At 37.6% G+C, this 23,969-nt stretch overlaps 2 protein-coding genes across 3 annotated transcripts in view; one reads left to right on the forward strand and one right to left on the reverse strand.

The window, feature by feature from the left end:
- Positions 1-1,283: 1,283 nt before the first annotated feature.
- ptdss1b (phosphatidylserine synthase 1b) lies at positions 1,284-16,985 on the reverse strand. Of its 2 annotated transcripts, none has more exons than XM_027175968.2 (13): positions 16,715-16,984; positions 14,299-14,390; positions 13,997-14,041; positions 13,778-13,902; positions 12,621-12,779; positions 10,910-11,061; positions 6,085-6,226; positions 5,829-5,941; positions 5,043-5,108; positions 4,626-4,725; positions 4,058-4,126; positions 3,750-3,816; positions 1,284-3,540 (listed from the first exon to the last, which is right to left on the reverse strand). In XM_027175968.2, exons 1-13 carry the CDS (start codon positions 16,891-16,893, stop codon positions 3,449-3,451), a joined length of 1,401 nt encoding a protein of 466 aa, XP_027031769.1. In that variant the 5' UTR covers positions 16,894-16,984; the 3' UTR covers positions 1,284-3,448. The 2 variants fall into 2 exon arrangements, with proteins under 2 accessions (XP_027031769.1, XP_047664247.1); XM_047808291.1 differs by having other exon boundaries at positions 3,402-3,540; positions 3,705-3,816; positions 16,715-16,985.
- Positions 16,986-19,700: 2,715 nt separating this feature from the next.
- stmnd1 (stathmin domain containing 1) overlaps positions 19,701-23,969 on the forward strand; it is a 4,847-nt gene continuing 578 nt past the window's right edge. Inside the window, exons 1-5 of the mRNA XM_027176004.2 lie at positions 19,701-19,909; positions 20,928-21,063; positions 21,624-21,754; positions 21,843-21,974; positions 23,130-23,969. The exon at positions 23,130-23,969 is cut by the window's right edge and continues 578 nt beyond it. Of these exons, the coding sequence (XP_027031805.1) occupies positions 19,838-19,909; positions 20,928-21,063; positions 21,624-21,754; positions 21,843-21,974; positions 23,130-23,321 (663 nt within the window). The 5' untranslated portion in view covers positions 19,701-19,837 and the 3' untranslated portion in view covers positions 23,322-23,969. The remainder of the gene's footprint in view (positions 19,910-20,927; positions 21,064-21,623; positions 21,755-21,842; positions 21,975-23,129) is intronic.

Here is a 23,969-nt window from a genome sequence, read left to right on the forward strand (position 1 = left end):
AAATACTTTATTTACTGTTATTGTTATTATTGCAGTTAAACAGTAACCCAGTGTGTAATTATAGTGACTGGTTCACTGGGAGCAGCTCTGATTGTAAATTCTAATAGCAACAGGGAGAAAAGACCATTTTGATGATGCAGTACAGTTGGAGAGAGCCTTGGTCCAGGTTCTAACAGTGGATGATGGGTAGTGAAAGCCCTTGAACCCCATCCTTCTGATCAGTAATGCCCTACATCCAGGCCTGTTGCCAGGGGGGGGGGGCATTAGGTGGCAGTGCCCTCCCAACTGACTCGGCGTGCCACCCCAAACGCCACTGAACACATTTCACTTAACCACATGGTACAGTAGATGCTCTTTTTAACTATTATTCTGAGAGATTGAATACAAGTCAGTGAAATTCAGTAGTTAGATCACAGAAACAGTTATCTTTACAATATAGTAACACTTATCCAGAAATACATCGAACATTATCTCCAGAAATACGAATCAGAGAAGTTGATCATATGGAAAAGTATTTGAATCATTGAATAGAACATGATTGTCTTGTGTTTTGGCGTTTTGTTTAAATATTGAATGCTGATCTGTTTTCATTATAATAAATACAGGTGAATGTCTGGTTCTCAGATCATAAAAAGTTTCCCACTATGAAAATGAAATGCCCCCCAGTTCTGTATGTTCTGGCGAAGGCCCTGCCTACATCCGTTTCACTGCTCTATTTATTGCTGTTCTGCACTCATCTCACATTATTGTGTACTTGCAATTGAAGTAGTCTTATGTACAGTTACAGTTTCCACAACAGTCCTGGAGAAAACAATCCATACCAACCTATATAAGCTATATTGGAGGTATGAATATAAAACCCACTTTGCATCACAATGGGACAAAGGTTTTCTCCTGAATCAAATTTTTTGCTGGTCTTGGTTTGACCTTCCTCTTTTCTATTTCTCTCAAGGATTCCAATCCAGTGTTTGTTTCCTGATGTAAAAGTTCTTTTTTCTCTATGTGCAGCTTGTTCATTTCCACCTGCAGGTTGTAACTGTTGCTGACAGCTTCCCATGAACCAGTTTTAACATTGTGAAAATCATCTTCATCACTTTTTCTCCTGAGAAAACCTTGGACTCTGGAGCTGTGAGGCAGCTGTGCCACCATGTGGACAAAAAGAAATGAAGGATTGTTTTGTGGTTTTAATAGCACATTTAAAACATTCCAAAAGTAAAACATGAATGACTTTAATATTGCAACAGCATTGTCAATAAAATACTTTAAAAAAAACCCAAAAAACATTATTTTGAATTTGAGGGTTTATTGAATGTCAAGTCGTTCTCAACGTGGTCACAGAACCCGGCTGATATACTGACTGGCCAATAAAATCAGAAGTACATACAGATACAGATTTGAACTCGTTTTCTCCACACAATAAAGACATTAGAAAGCTGCAGCACTTTGTTCAATCACAGTTTTTGTGTTTATAATAAGTATTTTATAACATTCAGGTAATAGTGATCACTTAAAAAAAATAACACTGTCTTCTTAAACAAAAAGCATTTTTAAACCCTTTTCCACAAGTTAAATAATAAAAAACAAACATGATATCATGACACACACAGAAAAATAAGGATGAAATTTCCCCAAAGTAGAATAATAATAATAATAATAATAATAATAATAAGCCAATATAATAATAGTAGTACCAAAAGATAGTATTTTTTTTACCGCTAACTCCCAGGAATATTGGTCACTCATTAAAGGGAAAACCTCTAAATCACTGGACCATCTACAGGCCATGAAGTGGCACTAACATGGAAATTCTTTTACTTTATTTTTTCCAGATGCTTCACTAAGGCACTGAACTGGAAAAGGTGAAACAGTACCACCAACTGGACTTGAGAAACGAGAGCACGTTAAACATCCTGCTTTGTTAGTCCAGACAATCAGTTTACTCATTTTTCACAGTGACTTTAAAAACAATAAGTACTCGATACAAATTAATTATTAAACCCTATAGCACCTTGGTTATATTTTACATAACACCTTAACCATGCTTATTAAGTAGGAAAACACCCTTTATAATCGTTGATTTTTTTTTGGCATAACCTTCAAAAAGAACATCAAATACGATTTTTGGTCAATAGACAAAAGAATAAAGCACCTTTTTTAGGAAGAAAAAAAAACATTTTGTTTATGTAGTACCCACATCTCTCTCTCTCACACACACACACACACACACACACAGACACAGACACAGACAGGTATTTCTTCAGGTAACAATTTTAGTTATTTTCATTACTTTTGTAACTAAACACGCTAAACTCTAAGTAGGACGAATGACATAAAAATCTTTTAAAGCCATCTTCAAGATTGTAAAATTTGTCACAGTAGTGAAAATTACATCTCTATAGTTCTGATTAAAAAAAGCAAAAGATTACTGCATACATTCAAATAATGTGTCTAAGATTTGAGATTACATCTGAAAATAAATAAATAAATGTGTGTGCAGAGAATGCAGTAGGTTTTCCTTTTTCACTTTTTACAGGTAAAGGATTCTCCAAATAGCAAATAAACTATTGCAGTTTTTAGAAACAAAAAAAAAGCCGTGGCAAGGCAATAAGGTGATGTTAATACTAGAGATGGAGCTGATCGAGATCCGGGAGCCGATGCATGGGATCAGTAACAAACAGTGGATCAGATACTAAAGTAAAAAAAATTAATAAAAAAATTAATTTAATCTGATCCTGTAACAAATGACTGGAACTGAAAATGTTTACATATAAAAAGTCATGCATGTGTGTGAAGGTTTAGACATGCATTTACTTTATTATAGTTAGTATTCTTACAGGGTTCATTTTGATTTATAAAAAAAAATGATTTTTTCGGGGTAAATCATGTTTTAAGCTATGTAAGTTTTCTTGTGTATTTTATATTTAGATTTCATTATGGGTATTGTTAACAAAAAGAAAAAGTAGTATTGCAATAATGGGTCCATATTGTACCTTCTTGTAGGTGACTGAAGAGAAAACGTCCTTTGGCTTTGTAAGGTTACATATAGTGCATATAACAAAGTGTTGGTCTTGTCTTACATTAAAATATCCTAATTTATATTCAGCCATACTGTTCATGCGTGGAGTTAAAGGCTGTTTGGTAGGAATGTAGCTGAGAAAGTCCATCATATATAAAAGGGACCCCAAAAATGTTCTTCACTATATTTAAAGTTAAGGACAATGTGGATATGACTAAATATGTGCATTTGCTTTTCCTTCTTTTGTAAGTCCTTCTTCAAAACTACAAAACTGTCCAATTAGAAACAGTGATAAACAGAAATAAGTGAACGTGCATAAAGAATAACGCAGAATTAGTGCCATAATGAGGAAACAGCGCAATCCCGTGGTCACTCTTTGATTTCCAAATACCGTGTAAGGTCCGTGTAGAGTCGACACTAACATCAACGCAGCTACTGTTTCCTGCTTGTGCCGTTAGCTTTGTTCTTCTCTGCTCCTCCTCTTCTCTGACGTAACATCTGGGGGTTGCTGGAGTTTCTTTCACCTTGAGGAGAGAGTCATTTAAAATACAGAAGCTGGAAAATTATACACAGACATTATCAGTAGCGACATGCAATCTGTCAAATAAAGCCTTTGTAAAAGGATTAAGTTTTCTAAAGTAACAAAAACATGAGGAAATCTAAAGATATAAATATTATGTAAAGGCACCTTGATCGCTATAATCCCCTCCAACTGGAGACTTCTAATTGTTACCTTTAATGGGGTCAGGAACGTAACCACAGGAGTCAAGGAAACTGCTATCGTCACAATCTGACGTGCTCTGAAGCAGACAATAACACCATCATAAAGAGATACACAAAGTTGGAAACGGTTATTTAAGGTCTCCATTATGACCCTGTAGGAATGAAAAGTCTTTGTTAAAAGCTATCAGTTAGGAATGGTTGTACTCTACACATTACACTGATTAAGATTATAGCTGAGTGGCAGCAGTTAGAATAAAAAAATTGGTCTAATCTGGCAGCAGGACTTTAACTTAGTGTCTGTGATACACAAACACACACCTTCAGCCTCACGCCGTATTTCTGCTCATGCCACACCATCCCATATAGGCAGAGAGAGGTAATGAATGCCTACGAGAGAGAGAGAGAGAGAGAGAGAGAGAGAGAGAGAGAGAGAGATGAGGTAGAAAAGAGAAAGAGACAGGGAGATGAGGTAGAAAATAGAAAACAACAGATATAAAGACAGTGTGATAAGATATATATATATATATATATATATATATATATATATATATATATATATAGAGAGAGAGAGAGAGAGAGAGAGAGAGATGAGGTAGAAAAAAGAAGAAGGAGAGGCAGGAGTAAAGGAGGGAGGGAGGGTAGAAAAGAGAGAGATAGAGAACGGAAAAAGGGGAGAGAGCGAGAGATGAGGTAAAAAGAGAAAGAGACAGGGAGATGGGGGAAAGATGAGATAGAAAAAAGAAAGCAACAGATATAAAGACGGGGAGATATGTGAGCGAGCGAGAGAGAGAGAGAGAGAGAGAGAAATCTTCATCATTAACTGCAATGAAGCTCAGCTGAATAAAAGTTTACACATAAACACAATCCAGAATCTGTAACTACTTACCACACACACAAGCCAAAGGACCACATACATGACCTGTGTTTTGGAGAACAGATCCTGGCCAAACTTAATACACGCCAGCGCTTCCAGGAAAGCAATGGCCCTGACAGGGGGAAAAAACTCATCTAAACAAGCTATTTAAATACTAACTGGATCTAATATTTGATCATTTCTATATTAATCACTTCCATAGGGACTCGAATGATGGATGTCTTACATAACCAGATTGCTATGATTTTGATTTTATTTATTTAACGTTATATATATATATATAAATAAAAAAAAGAGTTAGTAGTAGTTTGTGGCATATCATTGTGGAATAAAAAAACAGGATATGTTGATGCTGAAAACAATGATAATGGTCCTCAGTTTATCAATGGTGTGCTGTTGTATTTCACCCTCATAGGCAATGTAACTCACCCGAACACCCAACACTGAGTTCCAACACGTTTACACTGAGTGTCCGTAAGGTAAGCGTAGTACTGCCTGAACCAAAACAGCAGTTAAAAAACAGTATATTAAAATAGCATGACAAATAATAAAGCAGAATTAAATACAGACCAAAATGGCTTCTAGCTGAAACTATTCAAATGAAATCTCATACATTTTCTGGCTCTTTAAATAAAACTGTTGTCTAAATGCCTGATATCACCTAGAGGTCCAGACACATTAATACATCCTTTGTAAAATCAGAGTGAATAGGGTCAATTACCGTACGTATATTTTTATAAATAATAATAATAATAATAATAATAATAATAATACAGGGCCCATGGAGGACTTTGATGCCTCGTTATTGAAGAAAAAGAGAAAAGAAGTACAGAGTAACACAAACACTATAAATAGTGGGTCTAATCTAAGCTGGATAAATGAACTGATTTCAAAAATCGTTCGTTGGAGCATTTACACAAAGAAGGTTTTGACATGTTTGAAAGAAGCTTGTGACTAGCAACAGTTAAATGATTAATTAACAGGTTTTAAACAGGGATTAGTTAAAGCTTCACTTTCGGATTTGTGAGCTTATCTCTGAAGATCTGTGAAGATACTGGATGGTGCACATTCTTATCCATCCTTCAGCATTGAAGGATGTTTTCTCTGACTTGTAATGAAGACTCACAATGTACACTGATTCCACTGTTTAGTAAAATCTTGCATTAAAACTCTACTGAGCATTTTCAATGGACTGAATCATCAGGAACACTGTACCGCACAGTCGGGGCAGTGATGATCCCGATAAACAGGATACGACACCAGCTCAGGGGATGAGATGCCTGAAACACGAAGATGTGCTTCAGGAAGAAAGTGTTCAGTTCTGTGAGCTGTGGACAAGATTGAAGATGCACAAGCATTTCAAAAAACAGCTGCAGAGGAAATAACACACCAGAAAATCTGATGTGAATGTTGTTTATCTGTAGAGAGAGAGAGGAAGAAAAAAAAATCACAGCCCCATGCTCTCACATACCTGCCAGATGATCATGAAGAGATAAATCCCTGCCACTCTCTGGAAAGAAGATTTGGGGTCAAACCAGCGCACATAGGTCCAACTAGCTGGTGTAAACTGCAGCACAGCACGCTTTAGCTTCCCTGTAGCACTGTGAATGTCCCTGAGCACAAAACATAGGAACAATCTATATTAACAAACACAAAGAGGCACACATGGAGACGGGCACACACAGGGCCGAGAAGGGGGCCACGCACACAGAGAAAGGGGGCCACGCGCACAGAGAAGGGGCCAAAAAATAATATCTTGTTGCTGTTATAACCTCATTATTTCACGTGTTGATGTCACAATTTCAACAACCAAGTAGTGTTTAGAAATATATAAACACTAAAGCAATTTAGCTAACATTATAGTTGGCTTCTCCTAAAATCTGCCCCAAATCACCTAAATCATGTGAGACATGATAAGGTTGAAAAACGTGTTTTGGTGCAGATCATGAGTTCTGATTTTCTTAAGGGTCCATTTACACCCAACAATCTAAACAGCTGAAGGCATATGGAAAGTCCCTTTTCTGAGTTCTGTCTGAAATTAAATAACACCATTATTAAGGACAGGATAAAACAGGTGAATTTAAATTAGAGCAATAATCCCTTGACAAGTAACAAACATAAGTAGTGAAGTAGTGCATGTTAACACGGTAACAAAATGTCAGTTTAAATACTAGAAAAACAAGTTAATCGTGTGTATGTGAGCTCACGTATGGGAAAATGTGCAGGTCACTGCTCTGTGGCACAGCATGACCAGTTTAAAAAGAGATTTGTGCAACAGGTTTCATGTGTAAGTGAAAGTGCATGTTAGCTTTCACTCTCCTCAGGTGGGTACTGTCATGATGGGGAGTGTAAGAAATTGCACCCAAATTCCACTCCAAGGTACACATCTAAAAGAGCTCATTCCTAAAAAGGTTCAAGTATCATAAGGTAATACGTTTAGGACTCTAAACGTATAAACCTGATTCATTTATAAATATGGGAACGGCAGCAGGACATCAAGGATTTTTACATTTAAAGCATTTAGCAGACACTCTTATCCAGAGTGACTTACATTTTTCAGTTTATACACCTGAGCGATTGAGGGTTAAGGGCCTTGCTCAGGGGCCCTGCAGTGGCAACTTGGTAGACCTGGGACTCGAACCAATGACCTTCCGATCAGTAGTCGAACACCTTAACCACTGAGCTAACACATCCCACCACAAGGATCACCATGACCAAAGGGTTTACGTGACTGTGATTACCATTTAAAGTGACCATTACAATTGTAGCGATAACAAGACAAGGTATACCTTTAACATTTAAAGACATCTGGCTAGATAACAAGCTGTGACCTAGCCATTTGGGAGACACTCAGATCTTACACTCAATACACCTTCAAAGTAGAATCTCATTTAAACTACAAAGAGGAAAACAGTATAAAATGCGTGAGCAGGATTTGCTCTGGGTTCCTACCGACTCCGACGAACCCAAAGTACGAAATGTATTTTGTCACTGCTTTGCTGGAATAAACTTCTTGTTCTTTATTAAGATCTTCAACATCATCGTCTTATTTTTACACTACGCATTTTTTTCTTACATTGGCGAGCCAGCCAGCGACGGATTCCCAAAAAAAAGTGGGGAAAGGTAAGAAAAGCGGTAATTACGCTGTTTTTTTTTTTTATTATTATTCAGGGAACCCCTTCGTTTAAAAAAAAACCTAGAAAATAAATGTTTTAGAGTAGAATAGAACATAGAGTATAGTTTACCGATCATAAGCAGGAGGAGTTATTATTGTTAAGCCTATTCTGTACATTTCTGTTTAAGATTCTAACGGAACTGAATTAACCCGACGCAGTGTGGTGACAGAGTGTTGTGTGAATCGTTGTTTCTAAAGTAACTGAAGCAAAGTGCTTAAGCTGATAGGTTTCTAAAGTAACTGAAACTTGTGTGTTTGTTATAATTCTGTTAAGATTCTAAAGTAACTGAATCAGCCCGACGCAGTGAGGCAGTTGAATTATAGCTAAGTGTTTCTAAAGTAACTGAAACAGTGATGGTGTAAAGAGCCCGAGGTAGTGTGGTGTTGTCTGACAGACTGTAACAGTGTTTTACACTTACGTTTTAAGTCCATGTACTGTGGTTAAGTAAACGGTTAGGTTTAATGCCAAGAAACCCGACGTTCTGTGGATTGTCCGACGTACTGTGACTGTGTTAAACTAACGGTTATAAGTGCTGTGGCTAAGAAGACCGTTTTAAAATATAACAAAAACCCGACGCACTGTGGTTTTGTCTGACGTACTGTGACTGTTACATTTTAAACTGTGAGTTTGTGAGTGTTACTGTCTGTGACTGAATGTGTTTGTGAGTGTTATTGTTTGAGTGTTACTGTTGGTGAGTGTTTGTGACTGTTTGAGAGTTGTGAGTATTAAGACGGTTCTCGGGGAATGTTTGATGGAATAGAGAACATTGTGGATAAACCGTATGAGTGGGCTATTTCTAAGTTTGAAAATGACCCTAAAATGCCCAAGAACAAAAAAGGACAGATTGCCAATGCACTGCAAGCAGTTCTTGCATCGTACAAAGTAACTAATAAGACTTTAAATGTATTAAAGGCTGAAAACGAGCAACTGCAATCTAGACTAGATGATGGGATAATATCTAAAAGAGATCACCAGATGAGTGAGATACTCTGGAAAGAAGAAAAGATTAGGATGCAGAGTGAAATTTTACACATTAGAACTAACAACGGCATGCTTAGTTCATCTGTGGAAACATTGTTCAAAGATTTAGAGGAAGCAAAGTCTGCTTGTCAATTCCTTTTAAAAAAATTGCACAACTGAAATTAGCACCAGTAAGCCATCTTTATGTGGTATGTGGAGTAATCAAGTTCCTGACATGTTAGACAGTGATGGGAACTCAGAAAGAGATTCCCAGTCAGTCAGCAGTCAACACTCTGACTGTACAGTTAAGTTAAATCTGCTTTTATTAACAAATGTGACTCATTCACCCGTTCTGCTGTGTCGATGTTTGTAACCCATCTTTCTGATTATAACGACATCATTGCTAAAATTAGTTTTTCAACAACAATGCTAACTCAAAGAGGTCCCATCCTGTATCCCCAGTAGGTGTTAAAAATCTCAATAAGAATAGAGCCAGCCAGGTTTCCTGGAAAAATGAGAACTACACTACTGCAGATAGAAAGGAAAGACTACCCTCTCGTAACAATGATAAACCCCTGGTGTGTTACTCATGTGGCAAAGAGGGACATATTTCAAGGGAATGCAAATTTTCCCTTAAGAGATCAGGGCCCAAAACAGATTTACACCAGTTACAGGCTACAGTAAACAGACTGAGAAAGCAGCTCAAAAATCTGTGCAACTCCTTGCCTGGTATTTTTCACCAAACTACTCAACAAATTTGGCAAAGTCAGAAAAACAAAATGCATTCTGGTCAGAATTTGCACCATCACAAATGAGTTTTGACGTTGTGGTAAAGAATTACCAAAATGAGGGCCCATGGTTTGCTCACCAGAAGAGACCATGCAGAGATTCACATCACAAAACTAAAAACTCTCAACCTGGTAAGAGATCATTCCACATAGGTCCATTAATATCATTAAAAACTGATGGCAGTCATAAGGGCCATGTAAATAGGCAAGTTTATGTTGTATGTGTTTGTAATGTTTTTTGTGTGCTGTGTTAAAAAAGGGGGTGGGTGGGTATAAATGTTTTCAAGTGTTTTTCAGGTCAAAAAGAAAGAGATGTGGGGGATGGATTGGGAAGGCAGCTCTCGTGACAGCAGTGCCCAACGCTTTCCTAAAGTGCTTATCTACAATGGATCCAGGTTTCGGTCTTGGTGAACCTTACAGCATGATCTCCAGACCCAGATGAACAGTGTAACAGGAATGTATAAGGTCTTCTTGACAACAGCGTTCCTGAGGTATCGCAGTGATGTTATAACCAGTTCATCACCTCCTCAGAGAACATCTTCAAGTAAATAATCTCAAGGATTGGAAAGGATTTGAAGAATTGTTTGAAAGGATTCTAAGCATGGACAATTTGGGAATATTACACAAGAATGTATTAAAGAATGGACTTTAAGGACTTTTAGGTTTATCACACAGTTACCATCAGGAGAATGGCGAGGACTGGACATGGAACGCTGTGACAAAACTACATTGGTTTTATTTGTGAGTGTGATGCCTTGGAAAAACAACCATTATGTGGGGCACCCCACACTAATTATGAGGCTTGTGAAATCGATCTCACACATGTCCACAATAATTTTACAAGAGTAATAGTTTCAAACAGGAAAACATGTGTCACCACATCTCTTGATCACTTCTCTGTCTTTGTTAATGATAACCAGACACTTTGTCAGATTAACGATACCTCATTTTGTATAACACCAGATACAGCTTGGTCAATAGGAAAGTATTACTTCCCATACATAAATGTCACCCAACACACACTGTCATCCAGAGGAACAAGATATCCCAGAATTTGATTTTGAGTTGCCAAAATTGGTTAATATGCTAATGACATTAATGCAGAGAAAAGACGACCATATCGTTAAAGCTCAACAAGGTCTTATGGGAAAAGATAATGTCTTGACTAAACAAATGCATGGTGGTGATTTGGTTATTGCCTATTCTGATTTGATTTGCGATGTAACCTTCAAAACTGCTGTTTGTGTATGCATCTCTCATTCTTTGTCAATGCATTATGTTATGCTGTATGTGTACCATATTGAAACGGCAAATTGCAGATAATTCAATGATCAATGTGGGACGTTCACTTGTACAAGAGCACAAGACTCACTTGATGCTGGCCCAGCGATAAGTGCGTATCTCCAAAAAACGGCACACAGTCATGCCCAGCCAGATACCACCTCCATTGCACAGCAGGATGTCAAGAATGACTTGGTCCCACCAGCACTCAGCAAAGTTGGGCAGTAAGTGCATGAAAAATAACTGAAAGAGAGAATGAACAAAAATGAAAGAAGAACATGTCTAAAACAAAAAAACATGACATACAGCCCTTCATCTTTCCCTCAAATGACCTCACCACAAACATTTAGACACATAAAGACACATTATTTTGGGAGTTTGTAACCATGTCCAAATAATATCTCGCAACCCCACAAGTGTAGCCAAAGGGTTCATGATTTTTTACGTAGGTGGAAATTCCAATACAGTATATCATTAATCAATTTTACTAGAAATTGGGTTTGTTCAGACATTTAATTCAAGACATTTAATTCAACAGAATTAAACTTTTGAAATCAAAACCTCAAGAACCAGAAAACAAATCAATCAATCAATCAATAAATAAAGACCGTTTCCTGTATTCTGGCATTGAATAGCATTCAGGAAATAAATCTGAAGTATGGAATTTATATAGAGATAAACTTGTCTCTGGTTACCAAATGTTTGAAAACTTAAACGTTAGAAATCTTTTTTTTTTATAACCTTTGTATTATTTTACCATACAGAAATAATGTTTTTTTTTTTTCAAATCTTTTATGGAACTTTGCTCCATAATGTGTGATGCTGCCCTCTAATCTGTCCTAAAATATATCTATTTTTTCAGTGGCAGTGAATGTTGTAGCTTTAATCTTGTGTTCAGTGTGAAGTCGTTTGTAGTTCATGATGCCAGGAGTTTTAAGAATAAGAAATTATTGTTGCTCGTGGGTTCAGACTCTGTCTATAAGGTTTATTGTACTTATATCAATGTAAGTATTGCTGATTAAATATTAAACAGGTTTTCCATGAGTAAAAAGGCTAGAACATTCCTGAAATAATATAATAAATCAAAGCTTTTAACATTTAGGTCTAAAATCCATCACATTTTATGTATTTATTTATTTATTTAAGTGATAATTTCTAAACAGTTATATAAAGCAAGGAAGAAAAAAGTCTAGGTGAAATCTATTATTATTTCTTATAACAATTAGTGATAATGAAGTAAGACCTATGATACCAAACACATGAACTGGTTTGCGGTACAAATACATTTCTTCGTTATGTCCTAAGGCTATGCAAATTAAGTGTATTTGAATCTTGAAGTGTACACTGTGGTGCTCATGGACAATAGGTCATCACCTGATTTGACTACTGAGCTCTGCTACACAATCAGGGAAATCATGTGGCTGAACTAAATACCTGCACAGCTGCTTGTGAAATTTCAACTGTGTATGTAAATGTAGTAGTGTGTGTGTGTGTGAAGTAAACGCTGTGTTTTACAAATCAGGCAAATAAGACTCTTTAAAAGCCTCTGCATATGTCCATATGAAAAAGAGAAAAATATCTACACAATAGATTTAAGGAATGTTTTATGGAAATGTTATTGAGATTAGCTCTTTCAAGAAGGTATCTGCAACTATGAATTGATTAAAAAAAAAACATACAAATAAGGCAAACGTAATGCTCAATAAAGGCGACCCATAACACTAATTACATTCACTGTAAAATCCGCTCCCTTTGGAGTCTAATTATTACAAAGACTTGTAGTGCAGTGTTTTCAGCCACACCTCTGTGAGCTCCCACGTTATGCTGATGGTCCAGCAGAGTCCGTAGCTGCGGATGAGCAGAGCTTTCATGGCCCAGCCCCAAAAATGTCCAAATGCAAAAATGTCAAAGTGACTGAGGATGCGCTCCCACGTGATCATGTGACAATTTACTGCATATTCCTGCAGGGTAAAAAAAGAGGAGACAGCAGGAGGGACAGTGAAGTGTAGATAATAAAAAGAGGATACAAAACCATACATACATACATACATACATACATACAATATTATATGCAAACACACACGCACTCACACGCGCGCACTCACACGTGCACTCACACGCGCGCACTGGGTCTCATGTAGAGAAATGCTGTGCATGCTCATCTGACCAAGTTAGGACGAAAATAGGAATAGAAATGATCTACAAGACTTTGAAGAAGGTATTGTTATAGTGAATTTAGTCACAAACACTAATCAAATGGCTCATGTTTCAATAGGAGTGAGCTGGAATGTTTTGTTATTTATTAATTAATCAGCTTTTTTTTTACATAATTAATTAATTAATTAATTAATTAATCAAGCAATTACTTAATGAATTAATTACTTCCTTCAGCATTAAAGGATGTTTTGATAAAACCGGAAAAAACCCATCACAGTTCTGAACGCTTGACTCGTACAACTCGTTTGTACTGTAGGGAAATTTGGCTGAGTACATTTACTAATGGGAGTGTTTGAAGGAATGTTATTGGAATAAATAGTGTCCTAATGTCTAATATAGTTCCACAGACTAGTGGTCCATGGTGGACCACATATTACAAAACACAAGTGGGTTTATTTTGGGTTGTTTTTTTTGTCACCCTGAAGTGAGTGTGTAATGTGATTGTTCGAGCTGCTGGTGTCTCAAGAAACGTCTATAAAAAAGGGTCAACACATTTAAATATACAGTACATCATTCTACTGTGCAGTCGCAACTGTCTGCATGTGAGTGCTACAGCCTAGGATTCACAAGTGAGTACAAAGGAAAGCTTAGATATTGATTATCAAGAGTTGAGATGACAACAATCAACCTTAAAAAGGAGAAAAAATAATGGCTATGACTTCCCGACTTCTCAATTGCTCAACAGGTTAATACTGCACCACCGAACAACTATTACTAATGACATTGTTGCCTAATCACTCACCATAACATCTGCCTCCCGTGTTGCATAACGCAAGTTGGGGTCCAGCCAGTACATCAAGAGCTTCACTTGGTCCAAATTCAGGAAGATGAGAAACACCAAAAAAAGGAAGTAGAGGACACTGAGACCTGCAAAAGTGTGCCAGTATTTAATGGCTCAAGAATCCTGGTCAAACAAAGCTCCTAGAAAGTGAGTCATCAGCGTGACAGCGAGTCCACTCACCAAAAACCATGCGCCATATAGCTGGGTGCGGCCTGGTAAAAGGACCTGAAACAAGATTCCAGCCATTCACCGTTCACGTTAATGATTAACCGAAAGAATTCCAATGACTTGAAAACACATAATATAACATTAAGAGTATTTAACACCTATGAATAACAGCAAACAAGTTCACAGACTCATTGACTGATTTTGACACCATAGATTTTTACAATATAAAGCCTAGGCATAGTGCAGAAAGATGGTATGAATACTGTACAGTGGAAAAAAAGGTGAAATTAAGTGAGAATAACTCTTGCCAGTACCGTTGGGGAAAGCCAGGAGACTGATGACAAGGAAAAACGAGACAACGAGTGCAATTCCCACCCGGAGGTTATTGTTAGGATCAGAATCATTTCTGTAAAAAATAAAAAACATGAAAAAAAAATCTGTCAGGATTTTCAGCATTGTAAATTTAATATTCATTATTTAGAAGCATTGGTATATTGAGATCAGCTGCACAGATACCTAAGTGTAGATGTTATAAAGTGTCACGTTCAAACCATAACTCTCAATTCCAGAACAATAGAATATGACTTTTTTTTAAATAGGCTGCTTTAACGTGTGGAACGAGGTTCAAATCTATCCACAGCACATAACACTGTTTTGTCCAAACTTGGATGATAAGAAGCAGAACAGGTCAAAGAAATCTCACATGCTTTTAGGGCTGATCTTCCATAAAATATGCAAATGTCAGACCTCATTTCTGTTCATACCAAAATACTTAAAGAAACACAACATACGTCAACGATAAACAGGTCTCTGCAAAACCGTCCAGTCTACAGGGTTTAAACTGAAAATAAATAAATAAATAAATAATCTGTTTGTAATTGTTAGTCAGATTTTATTATTATTATTTTTTTTTTGGAAAAGCTTATATCTTAGCTTAACGGCTACATCTCAGAAAAATATATCGTGACATAATTTCTAACGACGACGTCATATTACGCTGTGCTGCTTTTAGCCCCTGTTCTGTTTGAGTGTTCTTCTGACTTTGACTTTATAATCAGATGAGATTAAGTCAAGGCTGATTACATATGGCCTTGTGATGAAATTACAGTGGTGTTTACTCTTTTTTACTCCCCCCCCCCCAACTTATGATCCAATCCAAGAAAATACAGATCTAACCCAAGACAAAGATTGTCCTATTCCACCTCAGAGGAACTCACATTTCTGTGATGTGAGTCTTTTAAATAAATAAATAAATAAAAATATAAATAAATAAATACATACATAAAATTATTCCATCTAATAAGTCCATCTAATAAATCATATAAACTTCTCTTATACACTAGACTTAAAACAATCAACTAATATATCCAGAAGTAATTTTCTTGGTAGTTAATAGGAAGAGACTGAAGACTAATTGCTTTGCTAATTTTTCAGATTTCTATCGGTGTTTAATAAATTCAGAGTAAGCAACCGTCACTGCAAGCATTACACTGGGTTTAAGAGGAGCATAAACACAACAAACAGGGACTACGCTGCCATAAATGCATCACCTCATGAAATACCTCACACGTTTCAAAGTTGTGCATTTAAATGAACTTTTTTTAGTTATAAAAAATAATGATTGATTCATGGGCATTGATAATGATTGTATGTCTAATAGTACACTAGCCTGCGTCAAGAACAAACATTTTAACAAAGATTAACCAAACCCTCAAATACAACATTCACTGAGTCACTTTACGTCGAAGCCAGTGTCGATTGGCGATCAATTTACACCTTACTTTCGTACGGTGTAATACATTATATAGGCAAATATTTGTGGACCCCTAACCACAATACTCACATGTTGTTCTGTCCCAAACTGTTGCAAAACAAAGCTGGAAGCACACAAAATTATAAAATGCCTTTGTTTGCTGCAGCATTACAATTAACCATTAAGTCATGGTCTAAGAAGGTTGGAGTGGAAGAACTCGAGTGTCCTGTACTGATCCCTGACTCTGACTCAACCCCACTGAACACCTTTGTGATGAACTGGAACACCGACTGAACCCCAGACCTCCTCACTCTCACTCTGACTCAACCCCACTGAACACTGACTGAGCCCCAGACCTCCTTACTCTCACTCTGACTCAACCTCACTGAACACTGACTGAACCCCAGACCTCCTCACTCTCACTCAACACTGACTGAACCCCAGACCTCCTCACTCTCACTCTGACTCAACCCCACTGAACACTGCCTGAGCCCCAGACCTCCTTACTCTCACTCTGACTCAACCTCACTGAACACTGACTGAACCCCAGACCTCCTCACTCTCACTCAACACTGACTGAACCCCAGACCTCCTCACTCTCACTCTGACTCAACCCCACTGAACACTGACTGAACCCCAGTCCTCCTCACTCTCACTCTCACTCAACACTGACTGAACCCCAGTCCTCCTCACTCTGACTCTGACTCAACCTCACTGAACACTGACTGAACCCCAGTCCTCCTCACTGTCACTCTCACTCTGACTCAACCTCACTGAACACTGACTGAACCCCAGTCCTCCTCACTGTCACTCTCACTCTGACTCAACCTCACTGAACACTGACTGAACCCCAGACCTCCTCACACTAACATCATCAGTGTGTGTAAACTCTAGTAGAAATGGTTTTTGGACTATAACTGATGTGTTAAAGACGCACACGTGTGTGTGTGATGGTCAGGTTTCCTCACACAACCTACCTGGTGAAGGCAAAGTACATAATGCTGATGATGGTGAACGTCAGTAACGTGATGGTGTGCGGCTTGTAGAAGAACTCTAAAGTGATATCCTCCACTTGTTGCTCGTTTATCATCCGGAAATGAAGCTTGTAATGGACGTCGTCTTTACTAAGAGTCCGAGAGCCCGGTGACGATGTCATGGTAACAACAAAAAGTTACGACAAATGGAACTGCTGAAGAATCAGAAATGTCGCTTCCCGTATCGAAGTTGGTGGACTGGTAAAGTTTTATAGTTGGGCGAGTGCTATTGGCTGATATCATTTCCGCGATTGTAACGCGCGTTCTGATTGGTGGAGCTCAGTGGGGCTGCAGCGAATAAAAGAATTCAATTCAATTCAATTCAATTCAATTCAATAAAATATATTCTGTTTACATGTGTAAAAACGTTTATTTATAATATTATTTATTTGTTTAATTGTTTGTTTGTTTAATTATTTGTTTGTTTAATTATTTGTTTGTTTGTTTAATACTATATTTTTATGTAGGAAATAAAACATTAACTATGTGTTTAAATGCATGTGGACCCTTGACCATCACACTCATATGGGGTTCTTCACCACACTGTTGGCACAAAGCTGTATAAAGATGTAAGCTGTAGAATTAAGATTTCCACTCCTTGGCACGGCTGAAGAAGGTAGTGCCGTCAAAACCCTTACAGGGAATCTGGAGAGAGAAAGACACAGATTCCAGCATTGGACTTTGTCCCTAAGAAAACTTGGGGGTCCCTAAGAGAATCTTTTACACTGTGCCCTATGAGCCTCTCCACTCTACACACTCAGGGTGAGTGCAGGGTGAGTCACATGGATGCAAAAAGGAAGGTGAAAAGGTGCTTTACTTACAAAGTCTTTTAAAATATTGCAGGCAGTGAAGGATTCCGTGAAGTGTTATGCAATTTGAGTGAAGTGCTGACGGTGTCAGTGTGGAGTGAAGGAGCTCTCTGGAGCGGAGGGAGGACATTAACGGCCTCACGGGGAGTCACAGGGAGAGAGAGAAACAGACACCAGCATTAGTGTTCGTCCCTAAGAGACTTTACACATGATGATGCTGAAGCGGCACTCTCCTTTCACCACCACAGTGGCAGTTGTGTGATGAGTGATAGATCTTTGTGGTTGTGGGATGGTCCAGTGTGCAGTGTGACTTTGATGCACCTTATCTTTGTTTGTATAACTACTCCCTGTCCTTCACATTAAACATTGAGGAGCTTTGCTATTTGAGTGTGTCTGGTTCTTTTGGCATGCTTGTCCTTGATATAAGCTCAGATGTAGCAGCAGCATGACTCAGACTTCTCTAATTCGGAGTGAACTAAAATTCTATCACGTGTAGGTATGAGGAAACATCTGGTGTTTATTAAGTAATTGTGTATATACTACAGGTGGTAGCAAGAAAGTGTATGGTACGTATGGTGTATAATGTTGCGTACTACCACCTGTGGAGTACTCACAGCACACCATGTTGATAAATAATAAATATTATATATATTATATATATATATAATAAATATTACCACATGATTGTTTGGTTTACTTGCATTTAAGCAACATACTTGGACTCACAAAGTCACAGATATTAACACAACATCTCAGTATCTCACTGCTGCCATAATATTATTAAATATAATTAGTCAAATGTTTTATGACTGTTTGTAAATATCTGGTCTTTAATATTTTCATGTTGTTATCTGTATACCAAGGTGTGTATACCCAGGGGTTTTCTAATGAAGCACACCAGGGGGATGGAAAGTGCAGGAAAATACAGTGTATTTGAAAATACAGTGTAGTTCATTGAAAAATCAATAAACTAATGGTCTACTTTCGCAATGTAGTCTTAGGATTGTGTTTTTATTGATTGTTTGATTGTAGTTTGTGTATTAAATAATTAAATAGCCCTTGGATGTCCTCATTGCTCCTAACATTGTCTGTCATGCACCCGGAATGAACAAGGGCGTCACACTTACCAATTTAATTGTACAGATCATGATCTACAATCATGAGTTTATTTTGTAGCTATAATTCATTTTCTGTTAGTTCATTTCCTCTTAGGTCTTGTTCCAGGCATTAACATGCGTCCTTGGTGATCGGATCACAGATGGTCAGACGAGATGCATAGCTGTTCACACCTGCCATTATAAGCGTGTCTCCAGTGACCACTTGTTATCAGATTTCATACATTGTGTCCCTGGAGAAAGACTATCTCAAACATTCATGTCAGTCTTCTGCTGTATTTTTATTTTCAATTAGAAATAATCTTTTGGACCTGCATAGACAGTTTCAACAAAAATTAAATGAATTACATATAAGAATAAATGAAACCAAACTGAGCTTGGTTTCAATCCAAACTATGTTCACCTCTGCTCTTATCCTTTAGCTTAACAGCAGAGAGCTCTAACATTCAGCAAGATATCCTCAATGATTCTCAACGAACATAGTCGATTAGGTTGGTCGTTCGTATCAAGACAGATTCGCAAAGAATCTTCCGGATGCATAAACAATACTGATGCTACACAAACATACTGGACATACTGGAGCTGAGGGACTTTGGGAGCTAACTGTTGACATTAAAACAGTTTTTTTTCCATTTAGAGTAACGCCACAATTAATCTCTGGAGAATGAGAATTAGATGGCCTTTTGAAGCAGCTGAAGCAACCGGTTCAGTTTTGGAAAAGAAAAACAAAACAAAACTATAGATGGTTGCTGTTATGGTTCTCTTTTTAGTCCCTTGGCAGCAGAGTACAATGTGTGTGTGTGTGTGTGTGTGTGTGTGTGTGTGTGTGTGTGTGTGTGTGTGTGTGTGTGTGTGTGTGTGTGTGTGTGTGTGTGTGTGTGGTTGTGTGTGTGTGTGTGTGGTATGTGTGTGTGTGCGGCGTGTGCACTCAGCACACGAGGCGGCAGTCTGGCACCAGAAACTTCAACGTGACCTCTGAAACATAGGGTCAGATTTATTGTAGCAACGAGCCCTAGCAACCATTCGAGTCCATGGCGACATCAGAGGCAGGACGTAAGCTTGTGTACAGGTATGCGACATTTCCTCATCATCTCTGAGGGACGTGTTGGTGATAATAGCTGAAGTCGTGTTAAAAATTGACCATGGGTTGCGGGAGCTCCAGAATTATAGTGGTGGAACCTACAAAAACGGGAAGCCTCAACACCACAAATGAGGTAGAGTCAGTTTTTCCATCACATTTCCTAGTTTTAGTAACATTACAACATCAATCATTAATTAGATAGTTATGTCCGGCAACATGTATGACAACAAGTTTGCTGTGTATGATGATCTACTCTTGTAATATATGAATATTTGTGTTCCCCAGTTACATTGTGTGATGGTCTGGTGTTTTACCAGTGCCATCAAAACCCATCAAAATCTCCACAACACGTGCAAGCTTTGGGTTTAATAGCCTACTTAATATCATATAATATACAAAATATAGGAGTTTATTTATTTATACATTTGACTCTAAAGTCAAAGTCTATTAAATTAAGTTTGTGTTCTTTAAATATTCCTTATTATTTATTCTTATCCAGGATGTTTTCCTTCTGGCTTGTGTTCCCATAATCAATTTCAGATCCTGACTAGAATAAAGTGCTAACAAAATATAAATAAATAAACTTAAGCTAAAAGCATAAAACATTATATGGAGTCCAGGGATAGGCATTGAAATTATGATCCATTGTAATCACATTGATGATACAGATGGGGACAGAGATCTGATTTGAAAAACTTTTTTAAGGCATCATTTTAAAAAAAATACATATTTTCTAGTGTTTTAAACATCTGTACCGGATTTTACCACTGATAACAATTTCAGCACATTTCCTTGTACTGAGAAAAGAACAGAAAGCCTGTTTTACTTAAACCTGTCTATAATCTCTATGCATGTATAGAACAGCCTCAACAACTTTTCGATTTTTTTTCACGATACAGAAAAACATTTTTAAATTCACTTATAATGCAGATGTATACAGATGTGGTGGTTTAGGAAAAAGGTGAAGAAATGCTGGAATGTGGAAAGCACATGTTTAAAGTTTCATTGTAAACACAAGAGTCTTTTATGGGATGGTTTTATTTTTGGAGGTATGACATCTTCCCAGCTTCACAGGATTCCACAGAACCAGGTACTCCTGAAGTGAGTGCATGAATTAGTTTCTTGAAGATTCTTTTCATGTAAATCCATAGAATGAAACGGTGCTTGGGAGTCCTCGTGGCGATTCAGCTATCTCTAAAAACACAACAGACAGTGGAGTTGATCTGGATACAGCAGAGATCACTGTTCCTCCCAAGACGGTTCCTAGGATTCTACCACCACTGCAAGGTATGAGGAAAAAAGGGGTCATCAGTAAAAAAAACTGTTTGCACTTAAAACACTGAGACAATTACAGAAAGAAAAAATGACATTTTGAAAAAATATATATTGTAGCTGCATCGGCAGCCTCCTGGAGCAAACAGCCAAATCTAAGTTTTAACGGTTCAACTGAGTGAGCTGTTTGGGAATAAGGAAAATTTAGCACCCCATGAACATCTGGTTTAACAAGTTGACCTTCTATGTTTCCATATACGTACTTAGGCTTTATTCGTAGTTCAATTCAATTAAATTTTATTTGTATAGCACTTTTTACAATGGGCTTTGTGTCAAAGCAGCTTTACAGAACATAAACATAGAACAGAAGGTAAACATAAAGAGAAATATAGAGAATTAATATAGTAAAAAATTTAAAAAAGTGTCTTTATATATATATATACAAGATATATATAGTTCCCAGTGTTTATATATGTATGTATGTATGTATGTATGTATGTATGTATGTATGTATGTATGTATGTATGTATGTACATAGTGCCATCTTCATAACCTAATATCTGTGACTATTTCAGCTCAGAGTCCAAGGCAAACTCAGGAGAGCCAGAGAGTAGAGTCAAGTGTGATTCTGGAGCAACTGCTGAGTCAGGGCATCATTCCTGCTCAAAGCAAAGTGGCAGGCAGTGGGGAAGCATACAACATCATGGTCAGTATGTCAGTCATGGTGCAAACACAGCATCTAGTTACTGTCTGTTGAAGTCTTTAGTCAGATCTTGGTTTAACGTGTCATGCAGCTGGCTGACGGAGAGGTACAGAGGAAGAGGCCGCCACCTCGCCTAGAGTCACTGAAGATCCGTAAAGAACAAGAGGTCACTAGAAAGGAAGACATTGATGAGAAGATGAGACAAGTAGAGGAAAGAAGGAAGGTACACATACAAAATCCATATATATATATTTTTTTTTAATCAAAAATACACAAAGGTTTAAAAATAAGATAAAGTTTTAAAAAATGTAAATGTATTCAGGAAGTAGTTTTAATGAAATGCTTTTTTTTACCGTGTCAATAATGCATAGATCATTTTAACACTGATGAATCAAGCCTGCTAAATTTATTTATAATATGGTGAAATGTAGCCCGATGCAAAGCATTCAATAACAGCATTGCATTTCCTATAGCAAGTTTTATTCCTTTTATACCACAGCAAATTTTCCAGTACTAACACATTTTTGGTTATTAAAGTATAACATCAAATATTTTATTAGGTTGTGGTAATGATTAAAGTTCTGGAACAAAAGATTTTTGGATTATTTTAGGGGGGGGGGCACGGTGGCTTAGTGGTTAGTATGTTTGCCTCAAGAAGTTATAAACCGGACCCAAGAAGTTCGGATAACTAGTAGAAAATGAGTGAGTTATTGAGTGAGTGAGTAAGTGAGTGAGTAAGTGAGTGAGTGAGTGAGTGAGTGAGTGAGTGAGTGAGTGAGTAAGTGAGTGAGTGAGTGAGTGAGTATGAGTGAGTGAGTGAGTGAGTGAGTATGAGTGAGTGAGTGAGTGAGTGAGTGAGTGAGTGAGTGAGTATGAGTGAGTGAGTGAGTGAGTGAGTGAGTGAGTATGAGTGAGTGAGTGAGTGAGTGAGTGAGTGAGTGAGAGAGTGAGTGAGTGAGTATGAGTGAGTGAGTGAGTGAGTGAGTGAGTGAGTGAGTGAGTATGAGTGAGTGAGTGAGTGTTATTTTAGCAGCTGTATATTGTCGATAACATTATAGCACCCTTTTCTTCACCAGACTTTTTTCTCTCGCTCTCAAAGATGTAGCTTGTCAGTTTAACAAGAACTGCTGAAAATCTTAAAGAAACCCTTAAACCGTTAGAAAGGTGATTCTTTCTGAAAATTCTAGTTGTCACTATTGAAATGTTAACATATTAGAACAAGCAAATGCAGCAGGAACTACTGTCCAAGTCTCACTGATGTACAATTTGTATCTGACCAATCAGAATCGAGAATCCAGCTGTGGCATAATGTAATGTCTTTTGATGGAATAATCATCCAATGTACTAAAGTTATAGCACTTGAACTGTATTATTGCAGATACGGGAGGAAGAGCTGAAAAACAGATTGAGGGCTAAATCTGCACGTCCTCATGGAGCTGTTCTTGTCCAAGCTGGGGAGGAGGCTGCACCAGAGGTCGGTTCTCCTCCGTCTTCACATATCCCAACCACAGCCAAAGATCCTGACATGGACAGCAGTGGAGAAGAAGCAGGCGAATGTGCGAGCGAATGACTTCATCCTCTAACCTGGGCCTTATCCGCCCTCTGTCTGGACCACTACACTAATGCTGGACCAGCACAACTTATTCCTATCCAGATTTTATTTAGTACGATAGAGCCGTATAAATTAAGTATACATACAGTATAAACTGGGATTTCACCAAGCACTTGCACTTTATAATACTCTAGTTAGTATTTAACACTGGGCATGGGTCGATTCAACACACAAAACAAATAGACATACAACATATACATGTGTTTTGTCAGTTGCCATTAAGTACCGAGCTTAAAGGAATTCTCCACATTGTTTGCTCTCTTTCTAATCACATGTAGTGTATGTGAGATTACCACAGATGATATTCTCAACATGATTCCCTGTAACAAGAAAAGAAAACACATCCTGTTTGATCAGGATGGTAGAAATAGATTCATTCAGAAATAAATAAGTCTTAGGGCAGTTATTAAGGCAGTCAAGGAACTGATATAAAACAAATAAGTGTGGCCACAAATCCAGTCAGATGTCACTGAGGCTGAATTCTGGAAAGCAACCAAAAAAATGAGCAAATATACCTGTTTCGTCCCAAAGCGTTTACAATTAAACTGTAATGTTAAACTACACACGGTCCTCTATTCTAAATAACTTTCTAGTAAGCAGGCATTT

This window comes from Tachysurus fulvidraco, chromosome 24 (genome assembly GCF_022655615.1).
Source record: "Tachysurus fulvidraco isolate hzauxx_2018 chromosome 24, HZAU_PFXX_2.0, whole genome shotgun sequence".
Lineage (NCBI taxonomy): Eukaryota > Metazoa > Chordata > Actinopteri > Siluriformes > Bagridae > Tachysurus > Tachysurus fulvidraco.

What these genes read in the sequence shown, in the direction of transcription:
- ptdss1b (XM_027175968.2), bottom strand. Translation starts at nt 16,893, where the DNA reads ATGACATCGTCACCGGGCTCTCGGACTCTTAGTAAAGACGACGTCCAT. An exon ending in CACGGGAGGCAGATGTTATG is followed by an intron (nt 12,780 to 13,777) that starts GTGAGTGATTAG and finishes TTTACCCTGCAG; the next exon opens with GAATATGCAGTAAATTGTCA. An exon ending in AATACGGCGTGAGGCTGAAG is followed by an intron (nt 3,817 to 4,057) that starts GTGTGTGTTTGT and finishes TGTCTGCTTCAG; the next exon opens with AGCACGTCAGATTGTGACGA.